The 26,778-nt window shown below is 33.3% G+C and overlaps 1 protein-coding gene across 1 annotated transcript in view; it reads right to left on the bottom strand.

Moving 5' to 3' along the window:
* The window catches only part of shn (zinc finger protein schnurri), a 71,197-nt gene extending 50,409 nt beyond the window's left edge, over window positions 1-20,788 (bottom strand). The window contains exon 1 of the mRNA XM_033341779.2: window positions 20,649-20,788. Within this exon, the coding sequence (XP_033197670.1) occupies window positions 20,649-20,658 (10 nt within the window). The 5' untranslated portion in view covers window positions 20,659-20,788. The remainder of the gene's footprint in view (window positions 1-20,648) is intronic.
* Between the last annotated feature and the right edge of the window lie 5,990 nt (window positions 20,789-26,778).

The raw sequence follows: 26,778 nt of genomic DNA, 5'->3' as shown, positions 1-26,778 counted from the left end.
ATATTGCGATGAACAAAAGTATTGGCACCAACTTTCCTTGTAAAATTCTGTAAAAACTACGATGCTCTATTTAATTTGTTCCTAAAATTGAATGCAAAATTTATGGAATTTAAGCGTTGAAGATAAAGTCGTGAAAAGTTTGTATCCTGACAATTAATTGTTACAAGTAATAAAAATTCCTGTTTCATTTACAATTCCTCGGTACTTACATCGATCCTAGCCCATTTTTCAGTTTCTTTATCTTTGGTTTCATATTGCTCTCGAGATGATTCTATATTTAATTCACACATATACACAAGTATTGGTTTTACTATACTTGAAATCTTATGTTTCCCTACAAGCAGCTCATTATGTATTCTTTACTATTTACTTTTATTGTAGTTAGCTACAGTTATAAACAACCCATTCAACGTATAACGATATGCTGAAATTTTAGACACGAAAGTTAAATGGAAACTTAAAAATAGGAAAGTCTAACCTATGCCAATATCTTTTTGATCATCGCTGTATAAAGCTACGTATCACAACATAATGCCTCGGAAGCAGCAATCGAATGAAACTGTTCAGACTTCCAATTAATTATGAGATAACAATAATTTTGTGACTAGTTAGAAAACTAACTAGAAAACAGTTATAAAATGAAGGCTATTCCATTGAGATTTTTACTCCATGCGTTTTTGTATATATAGGAAGCTTTCATTTTCGTAAAATCAAAGTCGAGTGTTTCTAGTGATCTTAGGGCGGACATTAGTAAAGAATTTGTAAAATATATTACTCGTAAAACTAAATTCTGAACTCTGAGCATACATGTACTTAATCGCTTTTTCTTGTCTTCAATTTTTCTCTTATTGTCAGTGACACAAATATATAAATTAAAAAGTAGAGAAGAATGATTTTTATTTAAAGATGTATTAAAAAGAAGGAAATAATTTTCTTAATCAGGTACCATTAAGCAATTGAATGTAATAATAATATACAGGGAAATCTGTACATGTTGAGTACGCACGGTAATCATATAATAGGATATCACTCAATTGTTTAACTCGTATTACTGAAACTAAGAACCTGGCAAACTCATTGCAGTAATTCGACCAACATCTTTTCCGTTCTCTTGGATGAAGTTTTGGATGAAGACATATCTAACGAAGACAAGGAAGGCAATTTCCTAATGATCGTAAGCTTAGAATGGAAGAATATTTGCCTCAAATCGTGAATTCGAGATTTATCTAATCAAACAGATAGTCTTTGAAAGTGTTAAAATTCTGAAAACTTTGGAACTAAACTGATACGAGCTCGCCAGGTCCTTATTTTTAGTAATATGAGTTTAACAATCGAATGATACCCTATTGGACGATTACCGCGTATGCTCAATATATACAGGTTTCTCTGTGTATTACTATTACATTTAATTACTTAATGTGTCGCATCTCGCACCCCGCGCGATCCGTAGCGCAAATGTAAAATTGGTAATTTCTTTCAAATCAAGGTAATTTAAAACGTTTATTTGAAAGGCAGTTAAAGCCGCTAAAAGCTATATCTTGCGAAAACTTATCTAATTATGTTTTTATATTCACCTAACTATGTTTTTATAACGATATTAAGACAATTTAAACAAAGTCGGCAGTTTGAACAAACGTTGGGGATCTTCCCAAACATTTTCAAAAGAAAGACCCCGATGTTTTTTCATCTCCGACAGATATAAATAAATGTAAATGACTCAGAGAAGTCAGTGATAATATTTACCGTTCGTCTATCGAAGAGTTAGTTATTATTTTGTCTATCGAAGAATCATCATTTTGTCAACCGAAGAATTTTATGTCCGTCAGTCTGTCAGTCAATTGTCAATATCGAAATCGAGTAAGATTTGAACAAATCATTACATACTGTTAATTTACTTTCGAACAACTTTAATCTTCTCCCGTGCCAGTATTCCGCACATAGCAGGTTAGCCGAAAGTGGAGCTTATTGCCAGTTGCATTAAACGTCAGTTAACGCTACCGAACGCGGCAACTAAATAGAACGTAACAAATGATACCTGATTAAGAAAATTATTTTCTCCTTTTTGCTACATTTTTAAATAAAAACCATCTTTCCTCGATTTTTCCAATTCGTGCATTTTATTTTCTACTTTTTAGTCGTGATCGGTGATGATTGTGATTCGTTGATGAAAAGGCATTTTTAGATTTCACCTTAGCTAATCAGATAATTATTTTCAACAAACATATTGCCAATTTTTTGAAATTATATGTATCGTTATGGGAAATGAGCGCGTATTCCAAATTTCATGAAATTGCTCTTGCAAAATTTCACACGAACAGACAGATAAACAGACGAATAAGCTAAATAAAATCCATTAATAAAACAATCATATTTATAAATAGCACGATTTCTCTTCTATACTTATTCTATACTTACAATTATTAAAGATAACTCTACCTTCGGATTTTTTATTAATGCAAGTTAATAAGTTAGTGAAGTTATACGATCAGTGAATAACTTTTATCCATAAAAGTTAACAGTTCCATTCGATCTCTGCTGAAACGCAATATTTGAAATAAAAAAATTGAAAGAATCCTGAAACTGAAAACCGCGATATGTAGCGATTTTCGCATGTTCGAAACAGACAGCGCAGAGTGTAACCCTTTCTTAGTAATCGTAATCGTAACAATGAAAACATGATCAATTAGTACTGTTCGATTGTTGCGTTAATAATAGAGCTGTCCATTGTCCGAGTCATTCAACTTGCAATTATTCCAGTCTAATAATTACAACGGCGAGCGTGGAATCACTATGTCAGAATTAGCATGGGACTGATAAGGGAGAAAAAAACGTAATCGGCCAGTGAGTACCAGTGACACACGAAGGCTGCACTCGAGATAACGGTACAGTACAAGAAATGAAGCGTCAGTCGCACGACAAACAATCAATTACGGACCATGAATAGTCTGTTCAGGCTACTGTACATTGTCCAGCCAGCCACTGACCGGCGTTTGTAATTCGTTAATTGTTTTATGCCGGACGTGTCAGTTATATTAAAGACTGCCATTACTCCTTTAATAGCCCTGGCAATAAGTTTCCAAGCATACGCGATAGTACTAAGTTAACTGAAAATATAAACATTTTCAACACGTATAATATTGGCTGGCTGAAGTTCGAATACCGAAATATGAATTTCTACAAAAATCAAACAGTATTCCTTTGTTCACATTTGTTCGACCAAAATTTTCGTTTGTCCATTCTCCGAAAAGAGTGCGCTTAAATTTTTAATTTTTAACAATTTTCATTTGATAATGACATTTCTGTGAAGAGTGGACCGAACGAAAATCCTGGCTGGACAAATCGTGGTTAAACATACCCCGCTTAAAAATCAACGAAAAGGTTCAAGTGGCGCTGACTACGGATTTTTTTTATTTTTATTTGGTGACAACTTTTTTTTTTGAAAGGTCGGCAAATGAAAATTTTGATTGGACAAAAAATGTTGGTTTTCGTGAAAATTCGCATTTGGGAGTGCCAACTTCACCCAGCTTGTTATTTTTCCAACTGAGATTTTGTCTGTTAACTGTACTGATTTCGTTAATAGCCAAAACTTCAATTATTTTTGTATTTACATCATATCACGTCGATTTAACCTTCTTATGTATTTTTACCCACATCATAACATTATTATTTATTTGTTACATCTCAAAAACTTTAGTATTTTTAATTAACTTATTATTAGTATTACTGCGAAATCTTATTGCCAGAGATAGTACAACGGCTGTCGAACATTACTTGAATTTGTCATATAATTGCACCTTGAGCCACAATCGGTTTCGCTTTCTTGGGAAAATTCAAGGGACTCCATTACAGTTTCGAAAATAGTTTTTAAAAAGGTCCGAGATATTGCCAAGAGTGAAAAAGAAATAAAAATAAATTAATGTTCGGAAATTAAATAACAAGCTTTTTTCCTTCGGTTCATTCTTATTGCCACCTATGCTAATGAAATCAGTTCAAACGATTGATTTTCGTATCAAGGAATCTGCAAGATACGTAAACGTACGTTTAAGAAATATAATTTATGATATTGTAAATTCGCCTCATTTCACTCAATGATTGCCTTCAAGATTAAATATGTACAAAATTTTATAAAATCCGTCTACAATTTATAAATTGCGTAATTGTTATTTAACAACTCGTTTAGTGTTTCTTCAAAAATATGCAATTCGAATTATATCAGTATAAAAATGATGATCATACGATACTAATTTTATATATTGCATATTGTATTCTAATTTGTGTATGTGAGTGTGCACGCGCGCGCGATGAATCGTAATATTTTCGCAAAGGAAAAAAGAAGAAAATGGAAAGATAGCAGAAAGAATTTTTACATACATTTTACATTGATATAATAGTTGTTAGAGGTAATAGGTAGGTAAAACTAAAATTTCAATTTCATTCATGAAAGCAAAAGACAGTTTCTTGAAATACGTGAATGTTTCTGGGAAATGGGATAATCTTGAGATTCTGATATTTTGACATGCAAGATGTATGTAACATGCTTAATATCTTTCACTGACTTGTCATAATATTAGAATTAAAGACATCGACAAAAGCCTTGACCCCTTTATACAAAAATAACATTTATTCACAAGCGTTATATATGCATTATATTAAGCATACATGTGAATACGTTTTAATGTATTCTATTAAATGAAATAAAAAATTCAGTTCTCTCATCTATCGCATTGTACCGTCTGAAGTTTCACGCAAGGAGAATTTAACATACAATCGAAACTATAATTTATATAATACAATAGAAAATGCAGTATCTAGTTTTCCTTCTTCCTTTCGTTGTCTTTTATACAATAACAACAAATTTTAGACTTTTTGTAAAAACGAAAACTTAAACGACTTTCTTTTAGCAAAAGAAAAACTAACGGGGTTACATAATTAATTTATTAATATAATAAAATAAAACCTTCTAGACTAATCCCAAAAAATGTCTTTTAACTTTATTTATCACATACCGTAACATAAACGTTCAAAGTATACTAAAAAGTATACGCACTCGCAAATCTATTTTTAGCGAGACTGATTAATTCGAGATATTGTGTTAGCGTCACGTTTTGTTCTTTTGGCAAAGCGTATGAATCATGTCTTAATCCACTTTCTTATTTCGTGCATAATATATTTCATTCGTATTTCAGACATTACTATGCGGATGCTTTTAATATGAAATATTATTGTACGAAATTCAAAAACTATTTACATGAAAAGCAAAAACTGTATCATACTGGTATAACATTTTTATATGAGGGAGAGGGGAGATTTATCTTGTATCCTTGAAGATTATAGTTGTTGCAAAATTTTCACTTGCAACCAATAAACTGAAAAGCTTGTAACGAATAACATAAAAGAATGTACTATTCTAACAATTTTACCTCAAAATATTGATAGGTTAAGCAAAAAGGAATAAAGAGCGCTCGCAAGTTCCAGGACACAGCCCATTATGTTTATCTGTAGCTCGGGATCATGCATCAGATACATGATAAAATTCATGCACATGTTTTATCAATAGTGTATATCGCATATCGTGTATTACAGACACATCCATACTAATGAAGAAACTAATTTAGACATAGAATATTAAACTATGCGATAGATTATCTTCAAGCATTGTAAATAAATCAAGGTTACAGTTTTATTCGGCACTCTTAATTTAAGCAGTAGCAATAATCCCAAGGTCTTTTTCAATACAATAACGTTTTCTTCTTTCTTTATATATATATTAATTTTTAGAAAGATACGATAAAATCTTTGAGGAAATGCAATCTTTACTCTAAATTAAACATTTTTTTAAAGGCAACTAATTAAATTAATCGACTAATTAAGAATCGAGAAGTAAAAGGATATACGTAATAACTATTGCTTACAATCTACTTTACTAAAGCGCGGCAACCTCCATAAATTTTATGTTTCTTCTTCTTCTTTTCTTTTTTTGTAATTACGCGCTAAAGGTAGGTACATAAGTGACGAACTTTCTAATAAAGAATAGCGTAAAAAAAGAAAGATACATATATCTATTAAGATGCAGATCTGCGTATTAAAAATTTACAAACAAGTGACATACATCTGAAAATGAAAGCATGTATAAATTGCTAAATAACAAACGATTTGGAATGGAGCCAGCAACATATTAGTCTTATTATTGACAATATACTACAAACTTTTCGATTTTACATTAACGTTTGATTATAATACCGATTTATTATATAATATTATTGGTACTGATTATATACTGCTACTATAGTACATATAGTGATTTATATTAGATATATACAGGGTCATTGGTAACTGGTGGTACAAGCGGAAAGGGGGTGATTCTACGCGAAAAAAGAAGTCGAAAATATAGAATAAAAAAAATTTTTTTTCTTTTTTAAATTTTTTTAAAAATCTACAGTGAGATCCGTTATAACGAGACGTGATAAGTGCACGCGTACCGGGCGAAAATTCAAAGTCGATTTTCTCGAAAACAAAGCCTCAAACGAAAAATTTTTATTCTATATTTTCGACTTCTTTTTTCGCGTAGAATCACCCCCTTTCCGCTTGTACCACCAGTTACCAACCACCCTGTATATTTACATGCGGAACTATCAAATATCTCACAAGCATTTGATATATTTCACACAGATCATTAAAATCACATTGATATGACCGATTTGAATATAATTGAAATACGTAAAGGAGAAACATGTAGGAAATATAATTTTATAAAATTAAATCTTATTGAAAGCAAGACATCGTTAAAAAAAATGTTATGAGATTTCGCATACGTGTATGCGTATTAGGCGGGTTGGACAGTAGTACAACCGGAAAAGAGATCATACATGTAAAAATATGATAATTTTGTCATTAATGATTTGAAGATAAGGAAATCACCTTTTCGAAAAAATGTCAAATGGATTTACATTATACATTTCGACACGGGTCGGTTTCATTCTGACATTCATTCTTATGAATAGTCAGATAGGACTGTTCACATATAGCGTAGCGGATCCGTTCCGACACGTTACGTACGGAAAGATACCAGCATCGGTATTAAACACTAAAACTTCACACTATCCGTCATCGACCGGTACGTGACGTTGCCGTTAAGTGACGTCCCGTGCCGTATGGTATAAATCTACATTTAGACCTGGTTATCGTGTCAATCCAAGGTTTGTAAAGTCGACACTCTCAAGCGCAAACTTTTATTGAAAACAGAGTATTCCTTTGCCTACGATTTGTCCATGTTTGTCCAAGCAAAATGTCTTGATCGTAACTTTTATCTGAAAAACGAACAAACCAAAATTACGGTTGCACAAACGTAGACAAATCGTGGGCAATCATATTCCATTTACAAATCGATCAAACGACTGATGTCGGTGATGGTGAAACGCTGATGTCAATTTCTTTTCAATTTTAATTTGATGATAACTATTTTTTGAATGGTGTACAGAAGGCTAATTTTTAAAGGGCAATCAATAATGAGCATAATACATCGTATATTCGTAATTTGTAATATCAAAGTATTCTGAATCATTTCTTTTGTGCCCGAAAACAGGAGCGAAAGCAGAAGCGAAAACGACACAAAACTACGCGATGAAAACAAATTTTATGATATTATGTTATAAAGAATGAAGTCATTTCCTGAATATGCACTTTCATTGCATGTAAAATAGCATTAATAAGCAGAATCGCATGTGAAATATTGTACAAATTAGGAAGATGAAATTTGAACGCATTTATACATTGGCGTATGTAAATCTTTCACGAATCCATACAGCAGAAAGGAACTTTAACAAACATTAATATTTTAGATACGACTTGGGCGATAGAATATAGTCCCAATTGCTTTCTTCGGAGTTACCGAAAATAGATATAATTTCACGTGTTAGGTTTGGATAATTTATTCTTTAAGTATATGATGTAAAGTCTTTTATGGATGTTATTATAAAATTTGATGACATTCTTCTAAACTCTTGCTTTTTTTATTTCTCATAGATAAAGAAATACGAAAAAACGAACGTTATTGCTACAAGAAATATCTTCCATATAGAATATACGATTCTATGAGAACGATTGAACGAGTACATTATTTGTACACTACGTCTGTAAGATATACTCTAGAAAATCATTTTATTAAATTTAGAAAACATTAAAATAAACGTTATTTTTTATTACGTAATTGTAAATTACATTACTAGACAGATTTAAATATACGTGAATATTATAAATAATTGATATGTGTAATGTGTTCAGGAGCAGACGCATGATTTAACCGACAAATCAAACTTTAACTTCGACCGAATAAAGAACTCGGTCATGTCATAATTGGTCAAATGCTCGAGCATTCAATTATAAAACGCGGTTGCATAGTAGAATATAAACGAATCTAAACTATTATCATTGTTTTAGGATATTTATTTAACAAAACTAAAACGAAATCAAATTCTTATAGCGGCACTTTCCTAAAGCAAAAATTTTACTCGAAAATGTTATAGGAATGCTTTGGGGAAGTATAAACGACTTTTCACTAGCAGGTTAGTAGGTATTCCAATAACAGTCAAAGACAATAATGCCTATTTATTATTTTTATTATTATCACAAAAAGTCATACTGAAATTTTCGTTTAATTACAATCAGCTCATTAATTCAAGTTATCTAGCTAATGAAAGTGCACGTAATATTCCTCGAATAACTCCTTTTTTTGTTAAAGAGATATGGACTTGAGAAATTCGCAACGAACTGTAAATATTTTAACAATCAGTCATACAAATTTATGAAACAAATATTTTGATGAGATCCTTGAATAAAGAAAATTTAGTCTATGCATTTAGAATTAACCGCATTTTTATTACAAATCAATATCTACTATTAATTGTAATATTTATATATATTAGTAATTACTTAATTAACTCATTATACTCATCTGCCATGAATTCTTCTAAAATTCAAGAACATAATGAACATTTAAAAAACATGTTTTAATTTACTTAAAATCAATTTAAATGAAATCAATTTAAAAGATACAACAAGTAATAAGTACTATTGCTCACTATATATAATTAAACTATAAACTATTGACTGTATAATACAATACATATTATACAATGCACATAATATGATAACAATTGATTGCACGTATTATAAAATACAAACTGATGTACTTAATGAAGCAATAAACTACTTTCCAATATTAAACGAAGAAGATATTTTCCTGTTTCTAAAAATAAAATTATTGCATATTCTGTACATCTTTGATACATCTTTCAGAATAATCGACTTATTATTTTTTGATATACAAAAATTTCCATCTAACAACTTATCGTTACATTGCCACAGAAGTTGCGCGCTGATTGGTACACAACGTTATAATCGGAATAAAATCTCTTCAGTCACCCTCAACGGTGAACCGTTAAGGGGTTAAAGGTTAAAAAAGCGGGACACACGAATGATAAATAGGGACGCAGGGATGATGTTATTAAAAGTTGGAACAGTTCAATGACAATCAAGTAACAATCAGAAATGATAGTAAATCTTAAATTTGTCACATGCAACGGTTTTCTAGAGCACTTTGAACGAACAAGTTATCTGTATAATTGCATGAACACAAATTTCATATACGCATATAAACATTACAAAATATAAAGATTGCCAACCTTGAGCGATAACGTTTAAAATACCCTCGTAAGAAATTACATACACGATATTTTACAATTATTTGACGAATGACTTCCTTATCGTACTAATAATATCTTAACGATATCGTCAAACAATTTGTACGATGTCTACAAGTTATATACAATCCTAGTATTTTAAGTTCTTTCCTTTATATTTAGTTGCAACTTGAAATATATAAAAAGGCATTGTATAAAAATATTTAACTTCGCGTATCTTTCGTAAATGTTGAACATCGATATCGTGTTATTCAGTGTGCCGAAAGTTTTCATACAGATCACAATTCCATATATAAAATAGATTTCTTTACTTCCTAAATTACAGAGAAACTACACAAGATGGACCGCATAAAATATGTATTACCTTATACGCAAAACTGTCGCCAATGACTGTGTTGTCGTTGCGACGTTAAACAATGGAAAAAGAAGAAGAAAATATGTATTACGCTCTATCTTCGAAATTACCACATTTTTCTTTATTCACTTTTTTCATTCGAATAGTTCCTATCAAACTTCATTACATGTATTTGAACCTTCTGTGTAGAGTTACGATGAAAAATTCAATTCAATTCAATTCAATTTCAAATTCAATTCAAATTCAAAATCAATTCAATTCAGTTGATATTTTAAAAGCTTACAACGTTAGAACTTGAAATACTCTTTTATCTCTCTGCTGTTCTAAATCTTCTAGAGACATGAATACTTAATTTTAGTAAGTACTCACAAACTTTCTTTACAGATAAGTTGTTTGGCATAATAAATGTAAGTAAGCGAATTTTTAGATGTTACCCGATACCAAGATAAATGTCAATGTGTATGTAATTACTGATCAGCTGTTAAACTTCAGCTCGACCTTCGGAAATTATACGATAAAGAGATTTCAAACAAGATAATAGAATATAACACAAATATCCATAGGAAACGTATCAAATATATCACAAAGAGATAATTCATTTTTATTACTGCTTTCCTTTCCTGCCAAGCTATGCTTTAAATACTAAAAAAAGTCCCCGTTAGGAAGCGAGTTGATATATATATCTTAACGCTATTGTTCAAGTAAGCGTATGGTGTGAAAATACTGGAAATTATATAACTGACAATGAGCCGCAACTTCTTGGAACAAACCTTGACGACTTAACTTAACTTAATTAATTAATGTTTTATTAATAACTCTCTGAGATTAATTCTTTTTGATACTTTTAAAAATGTTAAATATTCCTGATACTTTTACAAAAGTAAACAATGCGATTTCAATCATATACGAACTCTTTTCTTGAAGAACATTTGGCAGACCACCTGCGTATCTCGAATCGGTTTATTCAGTTCATCACAGGTTCGAAGCAACGAAACAGAATAAGACCTGTGCCTCATTGCAACCAATCCTCGGATCGCAAACGAAGGATCAATTAGGACATATGCAGAGATGTTTATTATCTTCTAAACTTCATCATCATATGTGTTATTGTTCTATGAAATTATATAAATAAATTTATTTTTTAAGCGAATTCTATATAAGAGTAAACGTTCTTCTCGTTTGACACTTCGCTTTATCGCTATAAAACAAAACATTTTATATCCCAGGCAGTTAATTCTCAGAGTTAAAACATTTACACTACTACCGGAAGATCATACAAATTTTATAATGCAAACACAGTAATAATATGCATAGAAAACTAAGACTCCTGTTTGACGTTTGATAGAAAATCGAAAATTATTTGTGAATTTTTAACGATACGTTATATATGGTTTTCACATGATGGTACTCCAACTCACTTTGTTAGACGTTTAGACTCGATATGCGTAAGAGGTTTAAAGCAAAATTGGAGAACACACAGATTGAACGTGACGTTACTGTTTTGTAATTTTCTCGGACGATAATAGATCTTTCTTCTAAAGTTATGTAAAACATAGAGTGACGACTATTCTTAGCGCGACAAGTAAAATATAAGGATAAGAACACTGCGCATCAGTTATTTCTTCAATGTTATCAAATATTTAAAACAATCTTCACAAATGATTTAATAAATCTAAGAATCCATGGATGTGTAGAGGATGAGGTAGTTCAAATATCGATATAATATTCTAAGTGTCGTGAGCACTTTATTTGTAATGCCTTGATACAAAGCACGAGTCCTGGTCTAATATTAATCGTGATAAATACGCGCGTGTGTCGAGAAACTTCGTATACACCTTGATGCGTTGATATCTTCGATTGCTAAACTCTCTCGCTTGATAAACTCTCTCGCTCGTCAATTCGCTCGTTTATTTATATCGGTATATCGGAAAACGGTTTGCAACACCGTAGGTGATCAAACCTATACAAGAGCACTAACTCATTAGTTTGTTAATTATTCTCATTTGTATAACTCGTCAAATTTATAACAGTCTAGTCTATGATAATAATCTAATCGATGCTAAATTCCAAGAAAAATGTAAGATGGAAACATATTGGAAATAATAAATAATAAAGGCAAAAAGTATGTAATTACACAGATTTCAAGGATATTCTTTCAGTCCTGCAAGCTATTAAACCCAAAAACTCAATTATCAAAAGATTATAGAAAATTATAATTATTAAAATTATAATTGTTAAAAACTTGCAATATAAAAGATTAAAATCAAGTGGACAATCAACATTCTTAAAACGTTTGATATTTGATCTACTCCTAAATAAATACATTAAACTATTTGTATAAATATTAATATTTTAGAAATTGTACATACTTGTAATTAAATTACAAAGTGATTTTACTATGTAAACGAAAGTGTACATATATTACTGAAGTAATATTCGTATAGTAATTATAATCAATAATTCTACATGTAGATAATTATATAAAAAATTTTGTATAAAGAGATTTTTCTCTTATAGTGCACTACAGCAAGAGAAAAAAATGAACATGTAGCAGTCTGCAACCTATTTTTGGACGTAGAGCACTGGCTTGGAATGAATCATATCTACTACCAAACGATAAGCGTCCGTTTTTCCTTTGAAATAATAGTTCGAAATAATTTCGTTAAAGCAAAATTCTCATTACGTAACGAAGCATATACACACTTAATGTATAAAAGTATTGCGACATTTAATATACACATGTCAAAGTTATTTTTCACGTAACCTATATCCAAATAAAAAGGTACGATCGTATTCTTTCGTCAGTAGTCGAGACATCGATATAATTTTTGACACTATATTTGAAAAAACGTTCGTATTCCGATATCTGTATAACTTACAAAAAGCGAGGTAAAATGTTAATGCGTAAATTCTGGTAACTGCGAGTAACAAAGTAACGAAATGTATTGAGACACCATTGCCAATGACTCGTACAGTGCTGCCACCGGCAGAGAAACGGGAGATTCCCGCGGCTAGCAAGTGAGTCACGCGTGCGAATGGGCTCGTTCGTCTGACGAAGCGTCCTTCCCCGCCCCACGGTCTAACAAAACATCCCACTCATTCTCTGTAGACTGACGAAGCGCCAACACCCTCCCCGCAAGCGTCTTCGCAACACCAAGCGCACACGAGGACGGTTGCTGGTTCCCCGCTGTGTCTCCGTGAGTCGACAAGACTCGACTTGACTCGGCTCCGTTCGCCTTGCCAGCCACGAGGAAACCCCGACTTCCCCACTCGCTGCGCACCACTCCGCACTTGCCGCTTACCGCCCATGATCGTTACCCCGCGCTCTGCCCCGCCGACGAGCCGTTCTCAGAAGAGAAGCAGTAAACTCGACGCAGATTCGCGTCGTTCGACTTGCGCCACGCCACGCCACGCCACGCCACGCCGCACCACACCGCACCGCACCGCACCGCACCGCACCGCACCGCACCGCACCGCACCGATAGAGCGGTGAACGGGTGATTAGGTCACGCACCCCGTGCGTCGTCTACGTGCCCTAGGCCGTTCACGGCCGTGTGTCCGCGGAATCCCCCGTTGTTTTTAACAGCCACCGATCACCTCCCTACCTATTATTACCAACATTCTCTGCCTCTGGTTTCTAACGTAGCTTGGAATGCGCCACTTTCACGATTTGCGCGAATCGCTTTATTTTTATTTCAACTGCTCGTGTTAACGCCCGATTTCTTTTCAATTAAACACAGTTTTTCGAATGGAATATTGCGTTGATTTTATATTTTTCCAAATCATTATATCATCACTAGATTGCGGATTTTTATGCAAATTCACATTTTTGAGAATATACTACGAAAAATAAAACCTATTTTACCTATATACTATGTATATATATTACCTATGAAATGTAAAAAGACACTACACTTTGGATATTTTATGTATTTTATGTTATATCACGTGCTTTTTGTGCAATTTTACACTTTCGAGTTTCCCATAAATGATATTTTGATTTGATCGTACACATTTGTATCGATAATCTCACACAGAGATTGTGTGATTTATCAAGCGCTATTGTTCAACGTTAGGTACGCTATATTAATAAATTGCTTAATACTACATTTTTAACACAAAGAAAAGGAAGAATAAGAAAATAAAATTTCTTATTGAAGCTCAGTTACTATTCAAAAGTAACTTGAAGACAAATTTGTCGAGAATTAACATCATTAAAGAGTATTGCAAAGCGCATGCTACTATGCAGAATCTTTCCGGACTTATGTATGAGTATCTTTATGTTTTCCTGGGACCGTAAATGTCATAAGTGATCATCACAGAGAGTGGTTTTACCAGGAAATTTCCACAATGGATAAACGATACTCAAGTATGCTGGCAGATTACTATTAAACGCTGAAGATGCTCCAAAGATAAAGCGTAGCCTAAAAATAAAGCGAGGTTTTCGTTTCACATATTCCTCGGTGGAAACAATTTCCACTGTTTTATAAAATTATTACGAAATGTTTGTAACATTTTATAATAAAGAATAATAAAATTATTTTCCAGAACACCGTTATTTCATACAATAATATATAAACATATGTAAACTATACCTAAACTATACATATGATATACAAACATCAAGAAGACATCAAAGAATAAATTTTCTAATTACAATAAGAATATTGTATTTTTATTTCTATTGTTGATCTTATAGAACTATTTCTTTTCCAGATGCGACTATATCACGTAAAACTTTGGTTCTCGTATTCGTAAGTCACGATCACTTTGTACAAATATTCAACCTCAAAATATTTCATATCAGTGTAATGTGAACGTCAACAAAAATAACTTATTACAATAAGGAGGATAAAAAAAGAAGGACGTCAGGCTTGCCAGGAAAATTCATTCACGCTACAACCATTACCATCAAATGTTTAAGTATCATATTTTTGCATTTTAAATCTACATTTCCCAAGTCATGAAATATGTACATTTATAAAACTCATCAAAATAAAACGCATAAATTGCCAATTGATAAATTATAGTTATCAATTAATGAATTTCACGTGAATATTTTAGTTTCTGCGCAACTTAACAGTATTCAATGCACGGTAATGACGGAATACTACTTGTGAATGGGTGATTAGGTCATGAATCCTACGCGCGGTGTATCACGGAACATTCGTAATCAAGAATCGTGCGCTTTTTGTGAATAGTTCACTCGTTATTATAGTGATGAAAAACATCTCTTATTGCTGTATCTCATTTAATCTAAAATGATTTATGAAATGGATTACAACATTAAAACGGTAAAGCCTTCTTCTCTATTAATTCGAATATTTTCTTCCTATTGTTTAATCCACATTTTTCGAAATTTTATTAACATTCAATTCAACATAAAAACTATAATCTAAAGATTCTATGAGTGATTCAGGTATTTATAACTTGATATTAATATCGGGAAATTTACTCTCGTGCATGTTACAGCAATAATAAAACAACTTATCAAACCTCTTTGATATGGGAATGAGCGACAAACGAAATTTCAGCTTTTTGACGTTAATATAATTTTACCGCCAATACCTAGGATTAATTTATTTTAACGAAAAAAGAAAAGGGACCTTCCTCAAATTCACTTTTACGTGTCAGTTCCAAGTAAAAAAATCGGATTCATCAGTGTTTTTTACAAGAGAGGGAAGCAGATTTATTGATATCTGAAATATGAATTACGCGGTGGCTAAACGACGACGATTAATCTAATCTCAACCTGCAGCAAAATACAATATCACATCGAAAAATACGTCGTTATCACTGGTATGGTGTATGGTTTTCGATCGGTTTTATCAGAATCAACACAAATTTTAAGCGCATGTCTCCAACTTCTCTTTTATTACATTAATGTTCCAAAACTTTCGGGCAATTCATTAAAAATTGAATAGCGTGCACTATATGCATAACACATAATTTTAACGATAACTACTTCTTGTCTATAAACACTTTCATATGTTTATAGACTACAAGAAGTAGTTATCGTTAAAATTTTGGAACGGATTTTTCTATAAGATTTCTGTATTAAATAATTTGCTTCATGTATTTTCTTAAAATAAAACATTAATAGAGACAAACGAGACTGGTAATGTAGAATCAAAACATGCTTTTTCTTCAGTAAACTCCCATTCAATTCATTTCCTCTATTGAATCTATTCTTAGCTTGCAGATTCAGGAACGATCAAATGATAGTGCAACGGTTCTTTTTTATTGTGATCATTTATATTCAATCAAAGTATGTGTGTACAAGCGTACAAGTGTACAGGTGAATGCCGTGGAAAGGCGTCTAAAATTATACAATTCCTTTAAGAAATTTAAATAAATCAACGAAATAATAATCTTGTTGCGATAACGAGAAGTACTTTGACGATTGATTTTTTATATTAGAGTCTTGCTCCGTCCGCGATGAAAGTCTTTCCAAAGTGTACAAATAGCATATTAAAAGACATTAAATAGTATAATAGCAATATTAAGCTTTGCGATATGCATTTCTTTTTATACCATACATCAACACAGACAGAATATTCAAAACGCATAGGAGGCATGTTCGTGATCTGGATAGATATCTGTTTAACGCAAATAAAACAATTTGAATATGCAGATACTAATTACAACATAAATCCACAAAGTGTAAAAAAAAGCATTAAATTTTCCACTTTCCAAAGAAAATTCAGTTGTAACGCAAATTTTTACTCAAAAAATAGGCTTATCGACCATGTTTGACGCGTTCAAGCGTTCATAGGCAACGACTATGAGATTTTCTTTCATACATGTAAGTATGTATTCTGTCGAGAAAACTATGATTTTACTGAACGCATATAGAAGCATTCGTAGAATAGAAAAGGTTAAGTTTATATCAACTGCTCGGCGTGCGAGCTCTGATAATTATTTTCATTCAATTAAGATCCTTTGCGCCAAAAAAGATAATATTCGTTGAAAGGAAAATACAGAAGATGAGAACGGAAATCACTAGATAAAATCAGTACTTTGTGTTCTGATGCGAGAAAATTTTACTCGCATAATATAATTTCAAATTAAAAGGCTGGAATAAGAATTGTGTCGGTTCGTTGAAGCCGTTAAAGTTGCAAGATCGAAAGTAGTTTCGACGAGAAAAATGAATGCATTCGACGCTTTTGTAACGAGGAAAGCGGGAGAAATTTTCATGCAACGAATAAAAGCAACTGGCATACACATGCTTTAATAAGTATATTTATTTACTGTCTGATAAGTAAATTCGAATTCGAATAATGATCGTCGAACTTTCGGCAATTATCAATATCATTAAAAAAACATAAAAACACGTGTTCTCTTACGGGGAAATGGTCGACCCCTTTGGATGGGTACAGGCGGGTCGACTAAGCGGTCGGCTAGCAAGGAGTGCCAGATAAAGAACCCTAGTCGACCAGAAAATCTAAAAAGTTAAATTCCATGGTCGACTGAACATGACTAGGTTTTACTAACCTACACAACAAAATTTGGTGTTCATACACGAAAATTACTCGAAAAATAAAGTCGATCGTCGACTATATCAGTCAACCAAATTTGCACTTACACAAAGCGACATATTAAAATTTCTCGCTAGTCGACTACTTAGTCAACCCGTCTACAACCGCCCTTTGTACCACCGTCGTTGCTAATGGACTATTTACAATATCGCACCGAGAAATTTTTATCTGCTAGAAAATTCCATATACTTTCAACCCCTTTTCGTACGATTTAATTTGGGCCCGTACGTGCCGTAGTCAGTAACAAAATCGTTTACACACTGGGGCAAACAAACTTCGGGTCGTTCTCTTGATCTTCCTTTACTGAGGGGGGGGGGGAGTATGTTTTGGTCCGCAATCTGTGTTATGAATCTATTTGACCATTTTCATGTTTATTCCGGATTCCATACGAGTCTGACTTGTGATTTTCATTCCTCTTTCCACGAGTCTCATTCAATATTATACGGCAGGGGTTTAAGCTTATTACAAGGCCGTAAACACTTTATGGTATCAATGAACGAATGTAACCAAGTTTACCAGATTTACGACAACGATCTCTCGGCTATTAAAGTTTTGACAAGTGAATCGAATAAATTTAATCGTTCTGTCAACATTGACTGGGTGCAATAGTTACGTATTTTAATCAGATGGTTTAAACGAGTATTCGTAACATCTTTCTTCTACTGGGACCCGTGTGCTATTCATTTTTTCTATGTACATAATAACGTGTCTCTCTTTCTATCCTTTACAACTGAATTTGAATTTAAGCACTAAAATTTTTAAGACAAGAGGAAATCATTATACCACGTCGATCCATTTAACACTAGCCTTACCAGGCCCGGTCAAATGACCGGTTTCAAAAATGTAGAAATTGATTAATCATATAATATAAGAATTTACACAAAGTTAGATGAACGAAAGAAATAACAATGTATGTACAACTTTAAATTAAATTTCGAAATCGGTCATTTGACCGGGCTTGGTAAGGTTAGCGTTAAATGAAATATATTTATTTGAAGTATATTATAATCAAAAATAACTAATATGCTATATAATTCTTTCTATATTATATTAATTATTCAATTGACTTGCTCTATATAAAATCAATACATTATAACGAATAAATTTTCACACTTTTATTGTAAATAAAGCTTCTTTCAAATGAAAATTTCTCAAACTACCAATGGTATGTGAAATCATCATAGAATTTGAATCTGGGTTAACACTCCGCAGCTGTCTTCCCAATTTCCTCGAATTCTTTTTCGAAACTTCTTGAAAACATGGGTATCGAAAACACCACCGGGATTCCATTGAAGTAACTAATAATTAACAGCTATTTATAACATAGTTAGTTATAACATAACTTAAACTTTGTCGATTCGATATAACAGATAACAATTATCAAAATAAAGCAATTGAATTCTTTTAACAGGATATAGAACTTCGTGCGTGTAACGCATGCATTTCTCTTACTTGAATAATTTGTTAGCGATGATTGTAACATCACGTTCGTTATGTACTATTTGATAAAATAACCTCGTGTTATTTGTCTATCTTCGTTTCATTCTTTGATAAATTTTTTCATCAAAAATACTAAAAAAAATACGTAGAATGACATTCACACCTCGTGGAGAAATGTCTTCTATTACGCAACCTATGTATGATACATATAATATAGAGTAACGAAGAATTTGTTAAAACCTATTCTCTGTCTACACTGCCATTATTCATAAATGTTAGCTCGAATGCATACAGTCACAACGGAATAGCATGATAGGTGATTGCGTATCCAACAAATTTTCAAAATTATATCTGGAAAAAACGTCATACCATATTATTTACTTATTTTCTTTATATAGAATCTCTGTCTTTCCAGTTGTACTGTTATTTCTGTCCCACCCTATACATAACATTTGCGTCGAGGATATCAGGCTGGCGAGAAGAAGGCTTCCCTCTTGCTTTAATAACATACGATTTATTGTAAGGAATCTCTCGGTAAATTTTAATGTTAACGATTTATTTTATGTATGTATGCTCGTGTGTGATGACTTAAATTCGACTTGTGAAAATCTATGTATGTATACACTGTAGTTGAATCAGAAATTATCGCTTTTACACGTCTCTTATCCAAATAAAGTGATTAATTTATTTTTGCGTCAACGTTTCCTTAAATAATGGCTTGGAGGTATAGTTATTTATAACAGAATTAAAAAATATAAAAAAGAAAAAATTATGTTTTCTATAACCTAGCAGGCTAGATAACTAAAGAATTCCAGTTGGTCGGTTCGATCTGGTTTCGACTTTATACAGCGGTCGGAGATCAGTCGTGTCACCTACAAGCGTGGCGCGTCGCTAGGTGTCTTTCTGGCGTAGCATGAAAATAGCCAAGCGTACTTGGAATATCGTGCGGCCTACGCGTTAGGCATGCTACAACGGCGTTAACCGAGCGTTCTCCAAGCGTAAGCGAGTGCGAGCTAGCACGAGAGATTACACGGCTCCTTCGAGGAGTGGGGAAATACGTACGAGAGAAGACCGTTGAGGAAAAAGAAAGAAACGGAGCGCGAACAAAGAGAAGGACGGAAAAACAGGAGGGGAAGAAAGGCCGCGAAGCGGAGACAGGTAGATAAATGCGGTTTATGCTAGGAAGAAAGAAGACAGACGACCTCCTGTTGTCGCACCGTATCTTACGAGTATACGGGGTCAGAGACGAGAAGGGGGACAATTGCGAGAATCGGCCAAAGAACGAGAGAAAGAAAGATAGGAAAAGAGGAAAGATAGAAAGAGAGGGACAGATTCTAAGATTGACGGCAAAGGGAGGTTACAAGGAAAGAGGAACACGAACGAAGATAGAGATGGAGGAAGAGAAAGAGAGCAAATAAGAGATTCCAAGAGAGGAAAGGATTCATACACGTGCGCGCGCGCGCCCTCACGAGAGAGAGAAAAAGAGAAAGCCTATAGTGAGGGGTAGAAAAAGAAAGATTCTCGGAATGGAAAGACGGGAGAAGAAGCGAGAGAGAGAGAGAGAGAGAGAAAGAGAGAGATATTGGTAGAAAGAGAGAGGAGTAGCTCATGGTTCACCTGTCGTCATGGCAACGCCGTTTCGCCGCTCACTTGTTACTCCAGAAGCACGAGAACAACACAGAGGGACTTATACGCGCACTATCCTTTTCTCTTTGGTATGCGGTGGGACACAGAGTCGCGACTCCTCTCTCGTTATCCACTTACCAGCGCGTCAATCTGTTTGCTATGCAAATCCCATCCGACCGGTGCTGACGTAGACGGTAACACCAACGCAGAAACGGGTCCGTCGACGATATCTCCTACTAACACACTTAACGGTGAGCAGTTAGTCATTGCCCGCGTAGCATACACGTAGAAAATATAATTGGCTACCACGACGGACCACGCAGCAATTCCACACGGGTTCTCCTTTAGCCCCACCACTTTTCTGCTCGGTAATACTGATACCGAACTCACTACACAACTCTTGCCAGCACCAATACTACTTAGACATATAGTGCTGTTGTTACTACTACGATTACAATCACCAACCGTAATATCACCAATACAACGACGACATCGCGTCGGTAAACGCACCGCAAACTCCACAAACGAATTCCTCTTGCGACTTACACGGTTCCGCACTGATATATATACATATCAGTGCGGCTCCGCGACTCTTGTCTGACGTCATTGGCGCCTAATCGCAACGTATTTCGTGTATCACTTCGCGTACTTCTCTCGGACGTGCACCTCGCGCTTTAACCAACGATAAATTCTTCCTGTGTCTTTCTTCCTTTTTTCCTTTTTGCCTTTCTTCCCTCGCGTGATTCTCAAGAATAACGTTACGACGCGATTTCAATAGTCTTGGTTCAACAAGTATCCATGACGGAATTTTCTTTTCTTTTTAGCATAAGTTTCCTATCGCAAAAACGATATAGTGTTACGCAGAAATCAGTTTCTTCGGTTCGATGAATCTTCGCTTGACAGCCAACAGGGACAACGTCGCTTCGAGGAGACAGCTGGGATGCACGATAACGTTACAATTTCTCGCTCATTTGTCCTCGATTGAGACGATAAAGAACCGATTCGATCTACCGTAAGGTACGATCTTGAAGCGCGTATCGCGTATCGAGTATTTGATCGCGCCACTCACTCGGCATAGGCACAAACCGCTTTCCACCGTGTCTAATACGTTACTACTCATCACTCTTCCTACAACATAATTCCTGTTCGACAACACTACACGCACTTTCCACGCTCTTGCTTGATCGTCACCACTACCACTACCACTACTACTATCACCACAATCTTTTCTCACTAAAAGAAGACGCTCGTACTGTGTAGCTGCGTTGCGAAACGGATGCGCGCTCGCCTCAACAAGTGATCGCAGCAGCAGTAACAGCAGAAGCGGCGGCGACGACGACGGATCGTCAGCTCGTCGTTCCAGGGTCGTTCGTCGGCGTATAGGTGGCACAGCACGCGCATGCTACACCTCCTGACGGCGTTGTTATTGTTGCGTAACTGGCGGCCCGCTAAGCCGAGTCTGCCGCTGCCAGCAGCCGGGCAGAGAGAGAGAGATAGAGAGAGAGCGAGATGACGAGAGAAAGAGGCCGCGAGAGCGAGGTAACAGCAGCCGTGGGTGAACCAGTGGGCGAGTATCTCTGACGAGAGAGCAGTGAGCGTGCGAGCAGTGCGCCGTCTGGCGTGGCTGACGACAGTCTACTGCCTTCCGAGAACCACGAGGCGATTCCGTGTATCGAACGCGCACTGCCGAGCCACTGAAGGGATGGACTCGAACGATCAGAGTGGGGATCCTGGTGGGACGAGAGGGGACGATTTCGAGGTTCAGACGAGTGTAAAGCTTCATCCACACGCATTCAATCTTCCGAAACGCTCTTGGTTATACCACGCTCGTGATTTATAACGGGTTCTCTGCGATGGGTTAATACTCTACGTTCAAACATTTCCGTAGATTCCTTGCATTTACAGCTGTCTTAATAGCAATAATTGCATTAGCAGAAGTATAAAATTAAAGCAGAAAATGTAGTACATTATTATCGGTTTCATGAACATCTCAACAAGTATAGTTAATGACTATATTTAATTTAAATACGTATTTTAAATGACTTTTCGTTAGTTAACGTATTTATTAGTTGTTTGTATGCTGGTCAACATGTGTTTTATTACAACATGTGTTTTAAAATAGGTGCTACGCCTAAAAAGAAATATATATAAATGTATATGTGTGTATATTTAAATTTTACATTCACAATAAATTATAATTGGAAAATATAAAAGCGATAGAACGTCTTTTCGAATAATAATTTACTTGTATAAATTTCTATAGCAATACTTATAAGTATGTATTTAAGTTTCGATTTATTTATTTCGAATTTATTACGAAATTTCCTAGGGAGCATTCCAAACTCTAAATTTTTAATTACAAATTCCTACATTAAGCTTTTGAGCGAAAGAATTAGGAGACTAATAAACAAAGTATACGTATATTTTTGTTATGTCATTATTTTTTCTGTGGTTATAGTATTAAGCGCTCGTTCATTCAGCTTTGTTCATTTCATGATTTGTTTCAATTATGGACATAGAGCAAACTGCTTTCTTGGTTTATATAAACTATACGTTATATGTTTACACATATACATGTCCTATAGTATCTAGACAAGTCGGGTGCGTTTCGTACACGAAACGTAGAAAAAAACATGTGGACAAACTTTAACACCGAGAAAGCCTGTGGAGAGGCAGAGTTAGCGATACTTGACTAAAACCCACAGGGACGTACTCTACTACGCTCTCTCTCTTTCCCTCTTTCTCTCTCTCTCTCTCTCTCTCTCTGATCTATACCTCATATTCGAAGACGATAATGAGGCTTTTAACAGTGGCCTTGTGTCTCTACACATTAAATGGAAATTCGAGAAAATACCTGACTGCGATGAATCCTCACTGCAACTACTTTTAACGTCACGCTGATTTTCTTATGAGATGTTTGATGGATTTTCTTTGATATCATAGGGTAGTTGTAAGTTATAAATGAGACATCGAATAAAATATTTTTTGTCATTTTATTTCATATTTCTCAATATTAAAATGATTCTATTACATAATACTTTCATTCTAGAACTTTGAAACGTATGTCATTCTCTATCAAATGTATTATATGTCATTACCTTCTTATAATATGCAAATATATAAATTTATAAAATATAAATTAATAAAATGATAATTAAAATGATTATCTAGTCAATAAAATTCACCTCATTATTCGCGTCTTCCTTCGCTGTATTGAAACGCATATTATTGTTTGAGTGTTACTATTCTTTCGATTACACTTTTACGGTGTAAGAAAATCAAAAACACAAGAGAAAAGTAAAAAGGTATTTATCATATTCAGCATTGTTGGCGTAATGGCCAAGCTTCTTTCGTTTTATTGATATGAGAATAGGGAGGATAACGTAATAACAAGTAAACAAAAATCCCTCGTGATAATCTACTTTACCTATCTATTCTGGATCGGTAAAAGTTAAGGGCATACGCAGTTTTCTGAGGTGTCGCTTCAACTGTTCCATCGTCCCTGCTCGAGAGTTCTGCAGGGAGTCTCTGCTATCGGGCAAATATGTATGTACATACATACAACCTTCTCACGCGTCTGCCAGTCCCGGAAGGACGGCCTTCGGGGAATTGACCTCTACGAAGCACCCGCTTCTCGGGGAAGACGATCGGAAGAAAATACTAATCATGAAAGCTAACAGAAAATAGAAACGATCTTTCTTCATATTGATGGTTTTTATTAATTTATTAAAAGATGCTTGTTATTAATTTAATATTAAATGTTTTCAGTGAGAAATATTAACAATGATCGAAGATTGTGGAATTTGTATAAATAATTAGATAACGCTTGTAACAATGCAATTATCACGATATTAATATCATTTTTATTAAATGTTATATTCGCCGTCGGATTAATATTTGTTACAATATCTATCATTTTTGTGAATTATATATCTATTGGTTCTAATATTATTAATATAAGCTTTGACGATAACATACATGGCTTAGATGTTTTAAAGTTTAATATATATTACAATGTTTTCAATATTTATTCAAAATATATCTCGTACAATATTGTAGAATGTTTAACATTTTTTATTATCAATTATATTATGAATATATTTAGTAATTACTATGTCTTTTTCTGAAGTTTGATATTGCTCTAAATATTACTTTATACAGCAAATGACGTTAATCAGGTAAAGCATGGGTAGATATTTTAGGTAACAGTGACATGACTAATTTTTTCTTAAAATACATTTTTATTAAAGTCTTTTACGATTATGATATATAAATAAAGCTAAAATTCTTAATCTGTTAACCAGGAAATACAGGTCAATTCATTAGTGAAGCTTTTAATCCTCTTGACGTAGCGATTCCTTTATTTAAAGATCCCTTATTCCATTACATGTTGTTTTATTTCTATCAAGAATGGCAATATCACATCTATACTTGTAAGGATGAGCACCAATCTATCTGTTAATGATTTGCTTATTTTTAATCCTATTAAAAATTCTTTAATTAAAAAAAATAAAATAATAAAATTCGATTCATTTTTAATTCCATAATTACAGAAGTTTCTGGTGAACGAGTGATTCAATTGATAGATTAACAATTTTCACGTTAGTAGTGTGTATAGTATAGTATCAAAGTATTACCTAAATAATTACTAAGAAAGAAACAAGCCGTATTTGTTATGTAATTTCGTCAGCTTTTATTCATTAAAATATATTAATGTTATTAATTTTGTTAAAAAATTGAGCACTGAAGTAAAATTGAATACGTAGTACGTACGGTCACGAGAAGTATGAAACTGATGCCATTAAATATCTCATATAACATTTATTTTTAGATAAATGAAATTTCAATTTTATGCGAAACCGGATACATTGGAAAAGATTAATTCAAATTTCGCGGAAAATGTTTGTTTCGTTTTTAAACAATTTATAGCGACTTGCGTTTAGATACATGATTCATTGTGTTCCTGGAAATTCTCATCTCGTTAAATGATATATATGTGCATAGATAACTATGTTCAATCTTATTTGAAACGTAGATTTTTATATATTTTACTTTATTGTAGCTTATTGTTTTTATTCATTATAAAGTGTTTAATATTGCAGCTTTTGTTTAAAAAAGTAAGTGTTTTATAATCATATGTATAAAATATAATACACACAGTTGTATTATAAATGTATCATAAATGTTACATAAATGTATTATAAATACATAAATATAATCGAATATATTCGATTTTAGTACTTTTTGAACACATCATAATTTTATAAAATGTATACACGCAATAAATAAAATTTGTTATTGAGAAATTCGTGTAGAGTACTAAAGTTGAATGACTATGTACTTAACTAAGAGCTGTTTATCATATCTGTAGCAACCATAAATACAAATATACGTGATAGAAGTACTCGACAGAAGATACAGCGAAACGTAGAGATTCTGAGTCAAATAATAAATATAATTGGTGAATTGATTAATAAAATGAAGTAATTTATTGCGTTTAAAATGATTCCCAGCAGTTGAGTGGACCCGGAATAACTACTGCAAGTAATACTACGTATCAGATATGATATGATCGATAAACGTGTGTAACTGGGAGTTTGTCTATGGGCTACGTGGCACAATCGTTAATTATACGTTTGCTTGATTGTCCTTGGATGATAAGCCACGATAATGATAGTGTATTAAGTACTAATTGCATTATGGCTGAGCGGTTCCTTATAATATTTTGTAAAAATTTTAAACCCATGATCGAGATACATATATATATAAATATAAATGTAAATCAGCTACTGAAAAACCAACATAGATAATAATTAACATGCAAAGGGTATTCGATATATTCGTTTAACTTGCGAGTCATGTATTAATTATTGAATATAATTTAATCAAACAATCAATTATAATTGTCATTTCTTTGATTAGTCAAAGATATAAGAAGGAGAGAAGGTTATCAACAATTACATACATAAATTATTCTTAACTAACAGCTCGGAAAATTTTTTCATTCATATATTCATTGTTTGACACAGTTTCGCGTATAATGCAATAAATTTATAGTTCCGATTAATTTTATGAATAAGGAATATAAAAGTATAAAAGGTTGTTTGAAATTGCTCGACAA

Source organism: Bombus vancouverensis, chromosome 11 (genome assembly GCF_051014615.1).
Source record: "Bombus vancouverensis nearcticus chromosome 11, iyBomVanc1_principal, whole genome shotgun sequence".
Taxonomy (NCBI): Eukaryota; Metazoa; Arthropoda; class Insecta; order Hymenoptera; family Apidae; genus Bombus; species Bombus vancouverensis.
Note: the sequence above shows the minus strand (reverse complement) of the source record. Positions and strands in the feature narration are given on the sequence as shown.